The 18,630-nt window shown below is 44.4% G+C and overlaps 1 protein-coding gene across 4 annotated transcripts; it reads right to left on the bottom strand.

Moving 5' to 3' along the window:
- Positions 1-258: 258 nt before the first annotated feature.
- axin1 (axin 1) lies at positions 259-17,073 on the bottom strand. 4 transcript variants are annotated; one of them, XM_086056333.1, is made up of 12 exons: positions 16,852-17,073; positions 15,389-15,565; positions 9,823-10,770; positions 7,808-7,948; positions 7,590-7,686; positions 6,803-6,928; positions 5,020-5,384; positions 4,797-4,946; positions 4,028-4,225; positions 3,676-3,783; positions 3,088-3,237; positions 259-2,586 (listed from the first exon to the last, which is right to left on the bottom strand). In XM_086056333.1, exons 3-12 carry the CDS (start codon positions 10,677-10,679, stop codon positions 2,460-2,462), a joined length of 2,319 nt encoding a protein of 772 aa, XP_085912459.1. In that variant the 5' UTR covers positions 10,680-10,770; positions 15,389-15,565; positions 16,852-17,073; the 3' UTR covers positions 259-2,459. The 4 variants fall into 4 exon arrangements, with proteins under 4 accessions (XP_085912459.1, XP_085912458.1, XP_085912460.1 ...); XM_086056332.1 differs by lacking the exons at positions 15,389-15,565; positions 16,852-17,073 and adding an exon at positions 12,960-13,120; XM_086056334.1 differs by lacking the exons at positions 15,389-15,565; positions 16,852-17,073 and adding an exon at positions 12,480-12,672.
- Between the last annotated feature and the right edge of the window lie 1,557 nt (positions 17,074-18,630).

The following is an 18,630-nucleotide window of genomic DNA, read 5'->3' as shown; positions in this document are numbered from 1 at the left end:
GATGCTTCGAAATCGCTTCATGAACCAGTTGTTGTATTTTTTTTTCACTCCTCTAGATGGAACTCTCTGTTCAACACTGGGCTGAAAGTACACTGACTTTATTTACACCAACAGTGCCAGCTAGAGGAGTCATAACAATACAACTATTTCAAGAAGCAAATTTGAAGCTTCCCAGCTATCCCATCACAGGAAAAAAAAGCAAAACACACCAAATCAGTAGTAGCTAACACTTGAGTAATTATATTGCATAGTCCAGCGTTGGTTTATTGCATGGTTTTATTGTCCAGGTACCTTTTTTCAAGTGTTTTTTTTCTCTCTCTCTTGTGAGGTTATGAATGTGCTGACTGGGCTGCTGGTTGATGACACTTCATGATGCACATATTTACATACAAACAACAATAGTAATAGTAATAATAATAATAATGATGATAATAATAATAATAATAATAAAGGCACTCTGATGGTCACTTATACATTTGAATGATATTTTGGGGGCTTGAAAATAAAACAGCTCAGCTCAAAAGACTAAAACATGAAAAAATGACATCCATAAATTAAATAATTTCCATAAAAATGACAAATATATTAGCTTTATACTGCATCTAAAATCATAAGATTTGAACATTCCATCAACTGTTGGTTTCTACCCAGCAGCGACACGCGTGATAAGACCTCAAGGTCGACTTGTTGTTTGTTCAACATCAACGGGGGCTTATCCTTCATGTCGACAGGTGAATGATGTCCCATTGTGGCCTTCAGCAACATTTTCTGAGTATTCTTCAGAGTTTGTGACATTTGCGCACTTCTCTTGCGAGCCTTGCAACACATTCTCACACCCGACACTACAAACTTCAATGGACTGCTCGTTTATTATAAACGCTTCATGATATGGCGAATACTATCAATAAGCTTTTTTGTTTGTTTGTTTGTTTGTAACTCAAAGCTGATATGTTCAAAATAACAGCTCCAAAAATCACGCTGACGCTATATGCTACGCTGGCTCGTCATAAAGAGAAAAGGGGCTCCGTTGTTGCCATGGCAACCCCGCAACTCCGACTTTGCGGTCGACCATCCAGGACACCTCTTAAGTTGCACTAGCACTAGCGTTGGCTCTAGTGTGCTTGCACAAGCATTTGTGTGTGTTTTTAGCGTGTACATTCATTAGTCTTAGAATCTTGTTATGTAAAAAAAAAAAAATGCTATGGATGTTGACCACTGTCAAGTCAATGGGCCTCCACACCTACAGGGGGTGCCATGGAGCAAATAGTAAGCGCGACACAAGCTTGTCATAAGCAAAACTGCATTTCAGGTATTGCCACGGCAACCCCTCAAAACCTACTTAAGTGGTCGAAGATTACTGGTGGACCAGCCAGGACACCTCATGTTGTGCTTGTACAAAACTGCCAAATAATTTCAAGTTATGCATTTGTGTACGTTTGTAGCATGTACATCCTTTAGCTTAGCTCTTTGTAGCGTAAGAAATGTCGTGAATGTTTTACCAATGAAAGTCAATGAGGCTTCACACTGATAGTTGACCAAAATACTAAGTTATTACTTAGTCTTCTTTTGTTTACGGAGGCTTTTAAAAGAGACCATCCTTCCAGGCACCAAATGAGAGGCACTAACTTTGCTGCTGGAATAAGCCTTCGTTCAAAAACGCTGTGATACGATATGTAGCGTAAAAAGATGAACGGAACCTCAAACAGGCCAATTCTGGATCACCATTTCTCTCTTTGTAATAATAAGAATAATAATCCACAATAAGAATAATAATAATAACTTGAAAGATGCTTGCATAGATGTCCAAATCTACAATTTCAAATCGTTTTGAAAGCTCCCTCACAGTGTTAGTCAGTGTTACTAACACTTGGGTGAAATGAATGGAATGGCCCAATAATGATTATAATAATAATAACAACAATAATTTTACATTGTCTGGGTGGCCTATCAATTTGGGGGAATAAAGTATTCCGATTGTGGACTTGCTACAAGAAGCCCCCCAAGACATGTCATTATAACTGAGGCGCCCAAAGTGCTGCCTGACTAAAATGTCACAAGATAATAAATTATACTGAAGTGGCATTTAAAAATAACAGGTCATAAATATAATCCTTTTAAAAAAGATTGTGATCGTCTTCATCGGAGGGGCTTCGATAGGATATCAAATTTTAAATACCGTAGTTAAATAGATATAAAATGTTATTTGTTACCACAAACTGTACACGCCTGGTATCAATACATATAAAAAGAATCACAATAAGTGTGGTTACTTTAGAAAGGACGAGTGATTATAACACTGTAAAAAAAAAAAAAAAAAAAAAATCGGCAGCGCTTTTCCGTAAGTAAACTTTACAAAGCTACATCGTGCGCCTCCATTAAGCACTTCCTGTTTTGCTTTCCACCCACTTCCTGTTCACCTTCTCCTGTCGCTCTGAGTTTCCTCCCCTCACAACCGCGTCTCAGTCGATCTTTTCCACTTTTCCGATAATCTTCTCCTCAAAGATAGGCAGCGTGGCGTCGTCCTCGCGCACCTCCTCGAACACCACCCCACAGTCAAACTCGTCGCTCACCTTCTTGAAATAATACCTGTCAACGAGGAGGAGGAGGCTTTTCATTAGAACTTGGTGGAAGTCGGAGAATTCTAAAGCTTAATAATTCAGGATCTTTGTTTAGTTCTTTCACTTGATGTAATTTATTTAAAGAAACGGCAGAGAAAACGCACACCGACATGATATTGTGGCAAATTTAAATAGGTGTCAATTATGTGACATTGGGGGCAAAATATTTTCTTCTTCGTAGGCGGGGCGTAACAGAAAATAATTGAAAAGCACTGCTCTAAACTTACTTTCGACGATTTTAAAATGCCTTTACTTTTTTTCTAGCACATTAGGTTTCGGAGATATTTCATTTTTTTGTTTTTAAGTTTGACCTAAAAATCTTGCGCGGTACATATTTAAATCAATTTGTCGTTGAAGCTAAGCCTTAATAAGTATATTAAAATATTATCATTATTATTGTAACAATTCTCTGCCGACCAATGCCTCGTACTTTGCGCAGCTGACTAAACCAACATCATTTGAGTCTGACCTGTAGTTTCCTTTCTTGGTCAGCAGCTCTTTAAACTGGCCGAGCGTCACCAGCCGGCCCTTGACGGACGTCCTGTATGGTATGGGCTCCCCGCAGAAATAGTATGCCACCGTCATACTGTTGCACACTTGCTTTTTAGTCGCTTTGTGCCTGCGGATACACATGAAAACACATAGCATTTAGCTATAGCTGGGAAAGGAGTGCAAATTTGAAAAAAAAACCCCAACAACATTAAAATCGCACAAATGGAAGCATGTGTGTGTACATGTATGGTGGACAAAAAAAGACAACCCAAGTACAAGGTGAGGGATGCTTGTGGCTGAGCGCCATCTACTGATGGGCATGTGAAGTGCGGCATTCTTAATCACCAGCCACGGGAAGACGTTCACGGGGTGTCACGAGCATGCCAAGGCAAATGATAACCCACAAGACCACAAGATTTCATAAAAATGAAGACAGAAAGTCATTGCGGGAAAAAGCCACTCTCGAAGCAATGACTGAACTGATGAAAAAAGACATTTGAAGTAAAAAAAAAAAAAAGTGGGGGTGGGGTGAAGGATAGTAAATTGGGGACGCGGGCGGACGTACTCGGGCTCGGAGAGCTCGCAGTCCGACACGGCGGGCACCACGCTGAGCGGCGGGAAGAGAGCAGGCCTGAGTGCAGTGCGACCCCGCTGGATCACCTCCATCACATACCTGAAGGAGCCAACAACCGCCATCTTTGTTAAACACGCACTCCACCTTCACCGGTGCTTTGTTTATTCAATGGGATTCTGTCGGGGTAGTAAAAAGTGAACCCCCATTTATGTTTATCTTGGGGGAAACTTGCCAGACCCACTCGATTCCAAATACGTTCTCCCAAAAAGTGCGACCGCAGTAGGTGAACCTGGATAAAGCGGGGGAACGCTGTAAAATGATTACTAGGTTTGCGTCAACTCACCGCTGCTTGGGCTGCAGCGTTCCAGACTTGATCATCTTCTCCTCCGCCAGCCGCCGGCGGACCTCTTCCAGCTGGATGAGGGGGCTCGGGGCCGGGTTAGGGGGCATGGTAGGATCCTGGATGAAAGGATGCGACGGCTGCACATTGTCCCAAGAGCAACTGGGATGGCCCGGGGCCTTCTTGGAGCCGGCGGTGCTTCTAAAATACAAGAAGGAGACTCTGTTTTTAGGATCTTTGGGCAGAAAGAACTCAGAATTATTTGAGTAGACTAAAAACGATTTAGTGTCTTGTATGGGCAGATCCAGTCAAACTAGGATGCAACTTTGGGTTTGGGTTTCAAGACTGAGAAATGATTGTGAACACCGAGAGAGCTTGACATCAAGTATTTTCTGCTATCAACCAAAAACAATAGCATGCTTGACATAATGTGTGGAAAATGTACCTAGCTAAACATGTCGTTGCAATATACTGATTAGACCTTATTTTGATATCCAAAATCAAAACTTCAGTCAAAAGTTGGACTCCACCGACCAATCGCGACGCTTGTTGATGACATCATCGTTTCAGCCTCAGAGACCTCCTCCCGCCTTTCCCGGCTGCTCAGAAACAACCGGGGGTGTGCTCGGCATGGCGCTAAGCTAACTTGCCCCGCACCAGCTATGAGCTCGCCATGCTAACTGCTAAGCTAATGTGAAATGTCGAGTAGCAAAAAGAATGGAAATTTTCCCAGAAGGTTCTGGAACATTAGAAAACAAACGTTGTGACTGACCCATACGGGCTCCTCTTGTGTCGAACCATCTCCTTCTGTCCTTCCATTAGCCACAGGAGGATCTTCTGCTTCTTCTCCATGTCCTCCACGGGGGCTGCCGCTTCCTCCCCACGCTTGAACGCTCGTCTACATTGCCCACCACCTTTGTTCCTGCATGACAGCGCAATGTTTAGTGAGGAGTAGGGAAGAAAAAGACACCACATGCGTAGCTTAATAAACGTACCCATAGGCTGCATGCTCCATATTTGTGGATGCCGCGCCCCAAGGTGACTCCGCCTGGTGCGTGTGATGCTTGCAGTGGTGAGCCGACTCTCCCTTGACTGCGTGCCTGGACGAATGTTTACCCTGAGCGCCCCAGGCCGGCGTCGCCCCCGCCGTTCCTTTGAAAGCGTCCGGTGAGCGGGACTTGGGAGAGTGGCGACCCGTACCCGGCGACTGGCAGCCCGGAGTTTTCATGACGCGTTGGACGTGCTCGTCTAGGATGCTCTCGGGATTCTCCTCGTGGGCGTCTCTCAGGAAGGGGCCGTAGTAGTCGGCGTAGTTGTGCGGTTGAACGCCAGCAGGGACGCTTTCATCGGCTTCCTCTTCCTTTGGTGGGAAAACGTAGACTTAAAATGATTGCCAACAAACACTCCAGTAATCGCCTACTTTTTTGCATTTAAATATTCCTCACTTGCCTTACTACTATTTGCACAGAATAATTGAGTCATATTTAGTATAGGTTTTATATTAGTTTTCTTGATTTTACAATTTAATTGTATCTGCACCATACAACGACACTAAAGGCTTTCTATTCTATACTAAAATCTGGACAGTCACAGAGGCCTCAATGGGTTAAATCAAATTTCTCCACAAGATGGCAGCATTTCACCACCAGTGGGAAGAAAAAAACAAAAAACAAAACACAAGTCTACCACAGATCCGTCATGGTCTGAACTTGGGGGTCAATCCACCATGTGCCCAGATTTGCCAGTTTTGACAACTTGATTGATATGCAGGCAGAAATGCAGAAAACTAAAGACTGCGGAGTAAAATACTACAGCTGCCAGCGCTAAGGCTTTAAGGCTAAGCTAACATTAACGTGTTGATTTTTGTCATTACTGGGAGAAAATGGGGTGCTGCAGCGGGGACTTTAGAGTAAAATTGATTGAAGATTATTTTGAACGTTTAGTCAAAAAACAAGAACTGAAAAAACTAAAACCAAACAATATCTACAGTAAAAACATCCCCAATTAAAACATGTACTGTCTAACAAGGAGTAGGAGGAAGTCAAACATATTTAAATCATACCCCTTCAACATTGCCTAAGTAAGATAAATTAATGATTAAAAAAAAATACAGATCAAAATACATATAGACATCGTGTTCGTACGCAAAATAAATATACACATCAAAATGATGCCGCATCCACATGTCGTATTGGGGGGGGCTGAGGGCAAAGAGGAGACGGTGGAGTCTAATACTGTAGAATCCAGGGCTCAAGCACCAGTTAGCGTGCGTGTTCATCGCTTCCACTTTTCATTCAGATCCAAATCAAACCAAACACTTGGCTCTGCATATTGAGGCCCATTTCACTGGCACTCAAGTCACATCAAACGGCTGCCACGCTGTTCCCGGCTTACAAGCGCAGGTGCTCCATCTGATTGGTGCACAAAGCCAGATCGCCGACAGGCCAAAGACAGAACTCGCCAAGCCATTCATGTCGCCCTGTTATTTATTTTTTATTTTTTCTAGCCTACTCTTAATAGCTGGCCTCATTAATTTCATTGAAGTCTCCTTTGAAAACTTGAAAGACACATTGACTGGTCCCTCCAGTGCGGCACGGGCAAACTACGCTGAAATGTTATCGTTTCAGCGCTCGTCTTAAGAAAATGTCCTCTCGCTGAATGCGCAACACACAAGGCTTCCCATTGTCTAAATGGCGTTCACGTGCTCAGGCAATGACCTAAACGGAGGACTTGCAGGTTTTGCAGCTGATTCAGTGGACAGGAACGGAAGGGACATACCAGACGCAACCTCCTGAGTCGCTCCTCGGTCTCCCTCTCTCTCAGGACGCCCTCCAGGCGGAGGATCAGGTCGGCGGCGAAGCGCTCCGGCGCCACGTGGATGTCCTTCGGAATCCTGTTGGTGCGCTGGAAAGTGGGGGGGGTGGCGGACGTTGCAACCTTAGTACATTTTTTCGTTCATAACCTTCTGCAGAATTGTGCAAAAGACAAGATGTTTGCTATGAATTTTTCATCTTGCAGCGACGCGGACAGCCTTTTAAACCAATAGTGTTCTCGCTCAAACTTTAAAATAACAAATGAAAATATCTCAAAAAGTAGTAGTAGCCTTTCAGGAACTCCTATAGCCAATATCTCCTTAAAAACGGATGATGGAATGGCGATTTTACATATCATTTAATTCATGGTGACTCCATTAGGAGGACACATGAGGGAGGATTAGCGCTGTAAAATGCAGTCAATTCACGCCGCCTCCCGATTGGTCGGCCTAATTAGGGCTGGCGAGAGGCAGCCTCAGCTGCACGGGGGAGGCATCCGGCTGTCACGGGGGAGCCTTCTCGTCAGCTTGGGCGCAGCTTCCGAAAAGCAAGGAGCTACGTTTAGACAGCCTTCCTTTCCCCGCTATTCTTACACTCCCTCACAGACCTCCCAGCACACACACGGTAAATATGCACCATCTCCAGGGGTGCACGTGAAGAGAGACAAATATGGCAGAGACAGACAGTTGAAAGAAACCGAGAGGGAAATGAGATGGGGGGGGGGGGGGGGGGGTAACCCATGAATAACTCACGGGGATGAGAGGCAGTGGCACGCGCCCGTTTGCTCGAGCGCTCTCGTGCATCTCCCGCCGATGAGGTTTGTGGTATCTGTAGGGCGGGATGCCATCTCTGGAATAAACAAAAACAACATTTTCAGAAATACTCCGGTAAATAAACAACACTTGACATTGTTCAACTAAAAACGAAAAAAAAAAAACAATGCTAAATGAATCAATACATCAATACATACACGCTGCTGTCAGTGAGCGAAAGCGTGTCGGCGTCGCTGGACATACTCTGCTGCTCACTGTCGTTGGCGCTGGTGGCCGGAGCCAATGCATGACCGGCGTTGGCATAGTAGCGGTCGGCGGGCTCCCGACCAGGCGTATGTCTGGAGGAAAGGCACAAATTAAATTAACAACAACGGTGTACCTCAAGGTTCTGTTTTAGGGACCATGTTCATTTGCAAAGTGCAAATAAGTTCGAGCCCAATTCTCCTGCCTGCTAAAACCAGAAAAGGCTCGCATTTGGCCTTCTCCGGTCAAGTCAAAAGGGTCATTCTCATGGTGTGTTTTACAAATGTTCCCATCTTCAGACAGAAGGACATCATGATGTACAGCAGATAGTTTTTTTCCGCAGATAACCAATTATTGGGTAAACACAAACACATTTTTCTAGGGTTGAGGGAGAATACTAACATAAACATAAACATAAACGCAGCATCAACTTCAAACCAGACTGTCATACAATTTGCTAATAATACCACTCAAGGTAAGGCAAGAAATACAGTATATACCTACTAAGATTAAGTTAGTATCTCACGCTTTCAATTATCGTTGATTACTAAGCGTCTTTCATGTCATAAAAGTACTCAATTTTTGGACCTAAATAACCAAGAGGTGTTCCCCAAGGTACAATACCAAAGCCACTCCTGTTTGCGCTTTTTGTACTTTTTACCAGCTCGATACGTCAAATAATCAAAAGTAACCACCTTAACATTCTCTCCTTTCCACCTGCAGAGTATCTTTGAGTTTAAAAACGAAACTTTGTTTTTACCCTAGGTAGCTAAAGGTGTTTGGAAGTTCAATACGCACATTGCTAGCCATCATGCTGCTGCTGCTGTGATGAGTACACCAAATTTTAACAAGCCAAGTGTTGCACGTCAAACATCTCGAGACATTCATTTGACATCACTCACATTCTGTGCTTGACATTGCCGAGAATACTTCTGACAACGCAACCCGCACATGAATTATAGATGTTCGGCATCGTCTTTTTTATTCACATTGGAAGTCCCTAAAGTATTCGACCGGGCTCCCTTCCTGTTTAGAATGCACACGCTCCCGGAAAAAAAAAAAGAAAAAAAAAAAGAGACTCAATGAGAAACCTTTGTAACCGGCTAATTCCTTCAGCTTCCACAGCCCTTAATAATGGAAATGTATGCAACAAGCAGAGTACAGAGCACGAAATAAGGGGACATAAGGGATTTAGGAAAGAAAAAAAAAAGTGAGCGTTATAGGAAGGCCTAAAGGTCAATAGAGAAAGGCAGAGGAGTCTTTTGGTACAAAGGAAGGATGATTGATTCTTGAACTCGAGATCGCACCTTTATACCTGTGTCTCCATTATTATTTATACATCACAGAAATGTGGATGCACATGGCTGAAACCACTGCAGCAGTGAGATGTGCAGACCTATTTTTTTTTCCTCTCGCACACTTTCCTGAGATTTCAAACACTATCAATATTGATCACCAGCGCTCGCCTTTGGTTGTGTTCTTTAACGCAAGTCTGCGGCAGGAATGTGTCTCAGTGCACTCACTTTGCTATCTTTGAACTTTCCTCTGTGAGTTTCCTGCTTTTGTGTTTAATCTGAATAATCTGAGCCTGAGCCGCGGCGCCCCGAAGAACGCTTTGATAACCAATATTGGTATTATCGAGAGGAAGGCAGACCAAGAAAATCCAGGAGATAGGCAGCGCACTGCATTTAGAGCATGTCAGCAGTCGCAGACTTAAGCCAAAGTAGCAGCACAAGAAGCTGCCTCTCTGACTTACAAAAAGTGAAAGCTCCCCTGCAGCCTCCTCATCAGCCCAACATAAGCACTTGGAATTCTTCATGCACCATCTGCCTCTTATCTCCCGCTACACACATTTCATCTCACATTTCGGGCAGCTCTGGAAGTGATGGGAGGGGCGTTTACGTTCCAATTCAGCAATTCGCAGAGGAAAACTCACTTGAGGGAAAATAATGAAGCTGCGAGGAGTTACCTGTACTCTTCCTGGAATCTTCCCGCGGTGCGATGCGGTGGCGTCTCGGCGAGCAGCTTCTGAGTGAGCCTGCTGCTGGGCGTGAGGTCACACTCGGAAGGCTCTTCCGACTCCTGCTCACATCTCCACTCCTCGTGTTCGTTTAATGTCGGCAAATAACCGGCCAGATGCTTTGTGTTACCCGGAAGTGGGCTTTGATCAGCGTGCGGCTTGGGACTCTCTCCCCCCGCCTGAGCATGTTCCAAGTATATATCCGATTTAAGGAATAAAGGGTAGGTGTTATCCTCCATTGTGGTCTGGATCTCAGTCTGAGCCTGGTCGAACATGGCCGGATCGATATGCGGCTTCATGACGCAGTCTTTGATGAAAGACTTAGTCGCCGGTTTGATCTGCCTGGAAACAATCCCGTTATTGTCCAGGATGTATTTCTTATAGATGGCTTTGGCCAGTTTTAGCCGCTTCTCGTCGTTGCCCTCGGCGGCTTCCAGTTTGCGGAAGCCGCTGCACGCGAACCAGAAGTCCAACAGGTCGGCACATGCTTCCTGCTTGAGGAACGTCCTGAACAGGTGGATGCCGTCCTGGTCGTCCAGCAGCGAGTGAAGCGACTCGGCCCATCTCAGGTAAGGCGGCGTCGGAGAGGCGCTGCCCTCTGGCTCGTAGCCCAAGTCCAGGTCCGGCCGCCTGGGTGTGGCCACGGACGCCTCGCATTTGAGGCTTTTGAATGGCGGGAAGCCGGAGCTGTGGCACTCGGTGAGCACCAGCTCGCCCTCTTCCCCAGGGACCGGAGGTCTGGGGGCATCCTCATTGAAGCTGCCACCCAAGTCGACCAGGAAGCCCCCGTGGTTGCTCACGCTCATAGTCCTGGCATTCAAGTAGAACGTCTCCGTTGAGCCCGAACAACACGATTACTAGATCCAGATGCCTACTTACGCCACAGCAAAGTATCTCCTGCATAGGGGGGAAAAATATCCATAAGACCCACAACACTCTGCCATATGCATTCATGCCGTTTTTATTATTATTCTGCACAGTCAGCTTTTTCATGAAGGACTCAAGTGGCCAGTTCAGAGCTGAACACTAAAATTAGAGCAAATTCAGCATAAATCCAGAGGAATGCATCGGGTGCTGAATGTTTAAATCATAAACCAGCTTGGTATAGGGTTGATTTTACAATGGAATCTACTACAAGCGAGCACAAAAAGAAAGTGCGAGGTATGTAGACCATGTTCACTTTTGATTACGACTGACCCCAACGCAACTTTCTGCCCGGTAACAGAATGAACATGAGTTAATCAGCGATTTTTTTTTTTTATTACCCAGCAAAAGATTGACACTCACGTGTATCATGATGAAAGGCTCATTTGGGGTTTGGAGCATTAATTAAACTGTCTGCTATTAGCTCACATGTACTGAAAATGTCTCTTTCACTAATTCTTACGTCACACTTCATTTGCACTTATTGCAAGGTCAACCGAAGCATTGCATGTGTCAGGATTGTAAAGGTCAGTCAAGGACAAATATGTATCAATGGCCTAACTGTAATGCAAATAGACCAAGGAGCATATCTCAATTGTTTTAGGGTGTGGTTTTGATTTGCATCGACGAGAGTCTCTGGCAAAGAGTGACACGTTTGAGATGTTGGCTTTTGACATCCTCCAGCTGGAGCTGCATGAAATAATACACAAAAAATATCGACCGCGATCGCAGGCTGCTTCAGGGCACACCCACTCCCTGTCTTGCCTCACGCGTGCACACCAAACATGATTTTATAGACCGAGTTAAAAAGCAACAACTGTAAATAGAGGCAAGGGTTCGTTGGGAATTGTGAATAACTATGACAATATGACTTGTGTTTGTCTGCAGAGCTGGACTGTACAAGAGTAGAACAGAGGCATTTGTGCATTCATTGATATCCAGGCAGTTCTGTTCTATGATGCATCAATGATGTTTGTTTGGGCATAAAATAATAATTAGTGTTCTAAGGCAATGAGGCAATAGTAACATGACTTACTATTGGTGATGCATTAGTGCTGCTTGTTTTGTTCTTTTCAGTATAATAACTTATATGACTGTACTGAAGTGGACCAAGTCCACTAAACTGACAGTTCTTAAGCAATGCACGTTCTCCCCATTGTTGTGTGGGTTTTCGCCGGTAAGAATTGTTCATACAGTAGGTGTGAATGGCTGTTTTATCTATAGGTACACTGCCTCTCACCTATGTCTGCCGGAATTAGGTTCAGCTCACCCACAACCCTAGTGAGGATAAGGGCTTTCAAAAATGGATGGATGGATGGATGGATGTCCTATGGTGAATTGAAGTTGTTCGTAAAAGCTTATATATGCGTGAATGTGCAGTGTGCACAGCATTACTACTGTAAAAATGGACTGTCTATAGCATTTGCATTTGTGCAGTTTATTTGGTCATTTCCAGTCACGTGGAGCGTTCTGCGTTATATTTATATTGTCGTTTGAGTAATAACTGGCTGTTCCACTTCGGATTTAGGGTACTAATTAATTAACTGTTCTTTTGCGAATATGTTCAACGGTTTTACGTTCGAGCTAGCGCATTGATATTAAAATTCGCAGAGCTGCCATGGCAGGTGCCTTTTGGGGAGGTCCTGGAAGGTACGTACGTGTAACAAAATTAATTATCTTACATGTTTCTCGTAGGTCATCTTTGACGAAAAGAAGCCTCGTCACATCCATGTCAAAAATTAACATGAAAGCGGCGGCCAAAGTGGGGGAGGGGCGCCTGAAACTAACTCAGTGTCCGCACATAATATACACACACAGCAAGCCAGCAAGGCCTCCAGGCGGCACACCGACAAGTGCACAACTTTGTGCCACTGTTCACCCACTGACATGTCCGCGCCGCCTCCGCCGTCCGCGCGCACATAAAGTAGTCCGCGCGAGAGGCGAGACCACCGCCGACACTTCCACGGGCGTCGAGGGCCACACTCGGGACATTTCCACGCACGTTTCCGACAGGATTTTCCAACGAGCAGCAAAGCTACGACAACGCACGCATTTAATCTCTTCTCTCCCTCCTTCTCACTCCCTCGCCCCTCTCTACTGACTACCGCAATCTCTCCTCCGCTGTCAGCGCGAGCACCAAACAAAAGTGACAAATACTTCACCTTCTCCGCCCCGCGGAACGCAGCGGGCATCTGGACCGGAACCAGCAGCCGCCTCGGGCGGTGTCATACTTGAGGATGGCGAGAGTTTTGAAGCGTAACAAAGAGGACAGTCGGCGGCTGTCAGCCTGGCTGTCTCTCTTCTCTTCTAGTGTGTCTGCTGCAAGATGGTGCGCGGCGCCCCTATCGGCCAATGCGCGCACTGCCGCTGCCCACAACTACAGTTGTTCTGTACTGTATGTTCTACAAGTCTTTGCTGTCTATCAGGAGCTGCCTTCTTCGGAGACAGTATATTCTCCTGTGTTTTTAAGGGGCCAAAAATACAGTAATGGACCAATTCGATTATCAGTTTTTCCATGGCCTGCTGTGTCTTGGTCCCTCATTATAATTTACAAGGAACAGATCTTGATTTCATTCCAAGTGTGTTATAATTTGCATTTGGAATCTGTTGCTGTGAACTCTACTCTCAATATGAGTCTCTCCAAAGAACTATCACTATCTGTTCAGCAAGCTATCACTGGGCTGAAAATCTCAAATAAACAAAGATTTGACCAAATCAACTATTCCCAAGAAGAAAGAACACATTGGTGAGCTCATCAACACCAAAAGACTTGGAATACCACGGAAAACAACTGTGACTAGAAAAGCATCCTATGGGGAGATGAGACAAAGATCAACTTGTCCCAATGATGGGAAAGGAAGATTAAGATTAAAAATACCACCTAAGCATGGTGGTGGCATGGACTTGTATTGCTGCCAGTGGAACTGGTTCCCCCGTATTTGTTGATGATGTGACTTTTGACAAAAGCAGCAGAATGAATTCGGAAGTATTTCGCGCAACTGAAATGCTGAATTGTTTAAAATCAGCAACCAAGTGGATACCTTCCGCAATCCACCAATGCGGCCTTGTGTTCTGCAGACTGACTCAAATACAAGCACCAACTCTGTGTGTGTATTTATTTATTCATAAGTGCATAATCAACCAAGCAGATACAAAAGCTGTGGTTCAGATTTACCATAGTCTCATGAGCTCACATCATGAGTCCAAACAACATTAATTACCAGCATGTTCAATTCCTCATTGTAAACCACGGCTAGCGTCTGAAGATGATTATAGGGAGTCCGCTGATGTATCAGCATTCGCTCACAGTTAACTTCACAACAAAAGAAGACACACTTTGCTTTCCTTTTAACACGGCACAGCAATTTCCTGTGTTGTGCCGCGCAAAAGCCCACTAGGCACTTTTAATTATGTCATCACTTGACTTTAAAGTAGAAAAGAGAGACGGGATGAGGCAAATATTGCCAAAGAGGCCGTCTCAGATCCGCTCTCATACCTGGCAGCCAGCGAGCACTCGCTCAGTTCTACCGCACTCGGGATAGATGCTGGAAGAGCATAACACGTGCGGCCAAATTGATGGCGTATGTGGATCAAAACACTCGAGAGCAACAGAAAGTGCAGGAATTTCACACGGTGTCTCATCGCATCGCCGCAGTTGCCTGCTCAAACGTTTAAAACCGTTTCATGCCAGAAACATGAAAGTTTAGAAACACAGATGAACAGATTATTTGCATTAGGTCGTCCGTTCTATGGAAATGATCAGTTATCAGTTCATCACGGGTTGGACTTCACCGCTAAATCGAAATTCCTCGTTAACATGACAAATGAATAAAAGACATCAAGATTTGATTGAATGTACACACATAACGATCACAATGATTTTTTTTTTACGTGACAGAGCCAACAAATGGTGAGGAAAATAATCACCATGTGCATTTTTAATCTTGTCATGTGTGGAGCGTAGTCAAGATGACCAACACATTCGCAATTGATAATCCAGATGAAAAATACAAAGAGTAGTACAAGAAGAAGCTAGGCAAACTTTTAGCTTATCCGCTAACTCCGCTGCAGTTCCAGCCTCATAAGGATTTGCATATCGTCGCTGTCCTGTGAAAAACACTTACGTCCAATTTTGGAAACTTTTTTATTTTTCACTTTAATGCAATGTTTGTAACGCAGAAACATGATTCATGTAAAAATACAAAAATGAAAAAAAAATGGGGATAAGTGTTTTTCACATGACAGCGACGATATGTAAATATTGAATAGGTTTACGATTATCGGTTCTGATCATTCTCCGAGCAGATCTGGGATTAAATTTCACCACACCACAAGATAATTTGCACATTAGGATACTACTTAATCAATTCCTAAAAAGTGTATTCAATATATTGCTATGAGCTTCAATATTGGAAAATACAAAAAAAAAAAAAAGTAATTCAGCAGTAGTTCTTTCATGTATCCCGTTTTAAAAAATCACTGCCTCAGGGACATCCAACAATCGGGACTTTGCTGACTTTGAGCGGAAGAGAGGAGAAATGCTCAAATGTATCCCGATATTCAGTATTAAGTTGAAGAAATGCTGTTTTACCTCATGGTTGAACGGCTCCTCTTTGCGTCCTCCTGCCGTACGTCCAATTATTGAGGATTCCATTGCAAAGTTATGACATGCTTCCGGTTGATGTAAAAGCCACCTCGCTTCCATGAAAGGCAAATGTCCAGCAAAGTTTGAACGTCGCCCCAGTTGGTCTTTTCCATCCATTTGTACCTTGAAAGAGAAGAAAGTATTTCCCTTAATGGGGCTTAACACTTTTAAGTTTGTGGATGGCCTCAAGGATCATTTTATTGCCGATGGTGATTTGGGGGAAGAGGGCTATGACTTTGTTTTGACTATGAAGTCATGCTAATAAAATTGGATGTTTTCCTGCATGCATGGCAACAAATGAAAACTAAAAGCAATCGAATTAAAAGATACTGGTATTGGCTAATGGCTGGGAATCTAACATCACAAGAAATAACGATTATATGTATCTAGCACATTTTCACTACTTTTCCTGCCTGATGTGCTGCACAGTAAAATAATGCAATAAACTGATAAACTAGCAAAGGATCACATTCAAAGATATAGCGTTAGCTCCTAAAAGCTGCATTCAAAGCCAAAATGAGTGAAACTGATTTTTTTGTTTGTTTCTCCAGACAGAAAAGTGTAGATGCTTTCAAATCTTCTTCAAAACATTTCGATAAAGTGTCGCTTTCTTGGCTCCAGACAACTTTGCCGTTTTCCTCCCATTGGGGCGTCTCATCGGCCTTTGTTCCACGCGTCAATGTGGATTTGGATGCCTGTGTTTAGGCCTTCGGATGAAATAGGCTTATCTCGGCCGTGGATGAACAAAAGCCCATTAAGATGTTTGGAGGAGCGCTTCTGTTCTCAAAGCACACAAAGATGTCTCTCCTCGAAAGCACTCACAGGAGGAACAATACAGTATGGCAATGTTCTCAAAGCCAACAACTTCAAATAAACATTCAGGAGAAACACCTGACGCCATTGTTTTCTTTTTTTTTAAATTGAATTTGAATTAAAGTCTACCAAGAAATTTAAAAAGCTATTTTATGTTTTTTTTGCTGTCTGGAAAGCCTGTCCGAAAATATATGCCGGAGTCCTGCCGATTTTCTTTGTCCTGGCTGAATGTATCACGACTAGCAAGCCTTAGAGTGGATTAATCGGCGAGCTCGAGTAAATTCCGGACTTATTTAAGTGGATGTTCCACTAGAACCAAAGATAAATTGATTAAACAAGATGCACGACATAATAGCAAGATGTCCGATATGAGGAAAGTGCATCATCAGACATTGGTGCGATGGAGCGCCACAATGAAATCAAGTGTTCTCGGTCTGCGGCCGCCTTTCCGTGGGATGCACATTCATCGGTCACATCAAATGATGTGCTCTGCTTTTGATGACTCTCCAGACACAGCAGCACCAGCGTGGCACCAACACTAAAGACAGACAATGGACCGACGACGACGAGCCGCGCCAAGGAACCAGACGTCCTACCTGCCGCTCTCGCTTCCTCTGGGCTTCCCGGTTCTCCGCCGCCGGACTACGGCTCCAGCAGCCTCCTTCGCCGTCCGCAGCAAAGACCGCCGCCATCTTTAATCACAAACGAGTCCATCTGTCGAGGGTTCTTTCCTTTCGAGTCCTCTCTTTCTCTGTTCCAGCCCCTCTCTGTGTTGCTGGTGGCGGGGCGGGGTGGGGGGGCCCGCTCTCATTTTCCATCCGACATCAAAACGCCGTATTGACAGGCTGGCGGGCCGCCCAGCAGGGGGGCATCTTGAACACGCTGCATTGGCTGTGGTCCTGTTCCATGCTGCACGTCCGCTGACCACACGTGTTGTCCTCGGAGTGACCTGGGCTAGCCCACGGAAGCGTTTGGTTTCCATGAGTCTGTAGTCCCAAAGATTCTACTCGATTGTCCCTCAATGCACATTTGCGACTTCTGGAGGGTTAACCATCATGCCTTATTTACATCTACAAACGTACCTCGATTGAAAGTTGCCCCCTCTTTATATTACGACTCGCGCAACCCAACTAGACAAAGAGCTCATCATAAGTTAAATTAAAATGAGACAGATCGGGAGGGGGGCTTTTGAAGAGAAGTGGGGGTTGCCTTATTATCAGCTGCTTATCCTTCAGTCGGATTTCACACCAGCATGTCTGGTTATGGTCAGGGTCACATCAAGCAAATCCTTCTCACAAAGACCTGTTTTGTTTTCTGCCACTTCCCTGCTAAAAGTAAAAAAAAAAAAACAGCATAGTCCAGCACGGTTTTGTTGTGTTTTCGTGCTGGCCTTGCGAGGACAACAACAGAATGCTGGTCTTGCCGGTGTCACTAGCAAGACCAGCAGCAAGAATAGCCAAAATTCAAACAAACCGAACCTTTGGTCATTGGGCAAACCTACTCTAGCAAATGAGCCAGGTGAAACTTGGCTGTTTTGTTTTGCTTTTGCTGCTGGTCCTGCTGGTGTCAACAGCGACGAGTAGGACAACAGCAAAATGCTGGTTTTGCTGGCGTCACTAGCAAGGCCAGCAGCCAAGATTCAAACAGCCAGAAGATCAGAAGGTCAATGGCTTCGAGCTGTCCTTGCCAAAATATATTCCAAACTATGAACTGCATGGACGTGGTCACTCGTGAATTTCCTTTCGGAGAGTTGCCCAGTGTCGGGCGAGAACAGTCATGACGTAGTCACTGTCTATGAAGACATTGTTTTGTCCAGTCGTTTGTGTGCTGTCTTGCGTCTTTTCCTCCGAAGTTTATTTTCTTTCAGGAGTGAGCGTTGACTGATGACGCTTTCGAAAAATCTAAAATCGAGAGACAATGAAAGCATTTTAACTGACGGGGGCAGCAGTTCGTACATTACAATGTTTGTATATGCCGCAGTGTCAGATAAAACTTTGCTTTCTTGCTGTTGTAGTTAGAAGAATGTTTGATACTGGTAAAAGTCTACTTTTACCTCTGGATGACTGCCTTCCCAGACACGGCTTTCACGTTCAATACAGGTCAAGGTGAATTATCAACATCAGATTTTTTTTTTCCCAGCTAAATCCATCCTACTCGAAAGTCTTTTTTTTTTTTTTTAACACCGCTTCTATCTGATCTTCCTCGCCTCCTCTCACCTCTAAAAAAAAAAAAAGCCCCTCAGGCGGGGATATAGCTTTGATGTTTTTTGCGAAGAGACACAATTGAGACGACGCAGTCAGGCTTCATGCATATTGTAAGGCTCAGGAAGATGACGGAAACAAAGAATCATACCCAGCCATGTGTTTTTCTGCATT

Source organism: Filicampus tigris, chromosome 16, assembly GCF_054856515.1.
Source record: "Filicampus tigris isolate MCC_2025a chromosome 16, RoL_Ftig_1.0, whole genome shotgun sequence".
NCBI lineage: Eukaryota > Metazoa > Chordata > Actinopteri > Syngnathiformes > Syngnathidae > Filicampus > Filicampus tigris.
The sequence above is the reverse complement of the archived record's forward strand: the minus strand, read 5'-3'. Positions and strand labels throughout refer to the sequence as shown.

Coding starts and splice junctions, on each gene's coding strand:
- axin1 (XM_086056333.1), bottom strand. CDS start 10,679: ATGAGCGTGAGCAACCACGGGGGCTTCCTGGTCGACTTGGGTGGCAGC. Junction 7,949..9,822: donor AGATTCCAGGAAGAGTACAG/GTAACTCCTCGC, acceptor CCTTTCCTCCAG/ACATACGCCTGGTCGGGAGC. Junction 5,385..6,802: donor GACTCAGGAGGTTGCGTCTG/GTATGTCCCTTC, acceptor TTCCCACCAAAG/GAAGAGGAAGCCGATGAAAG.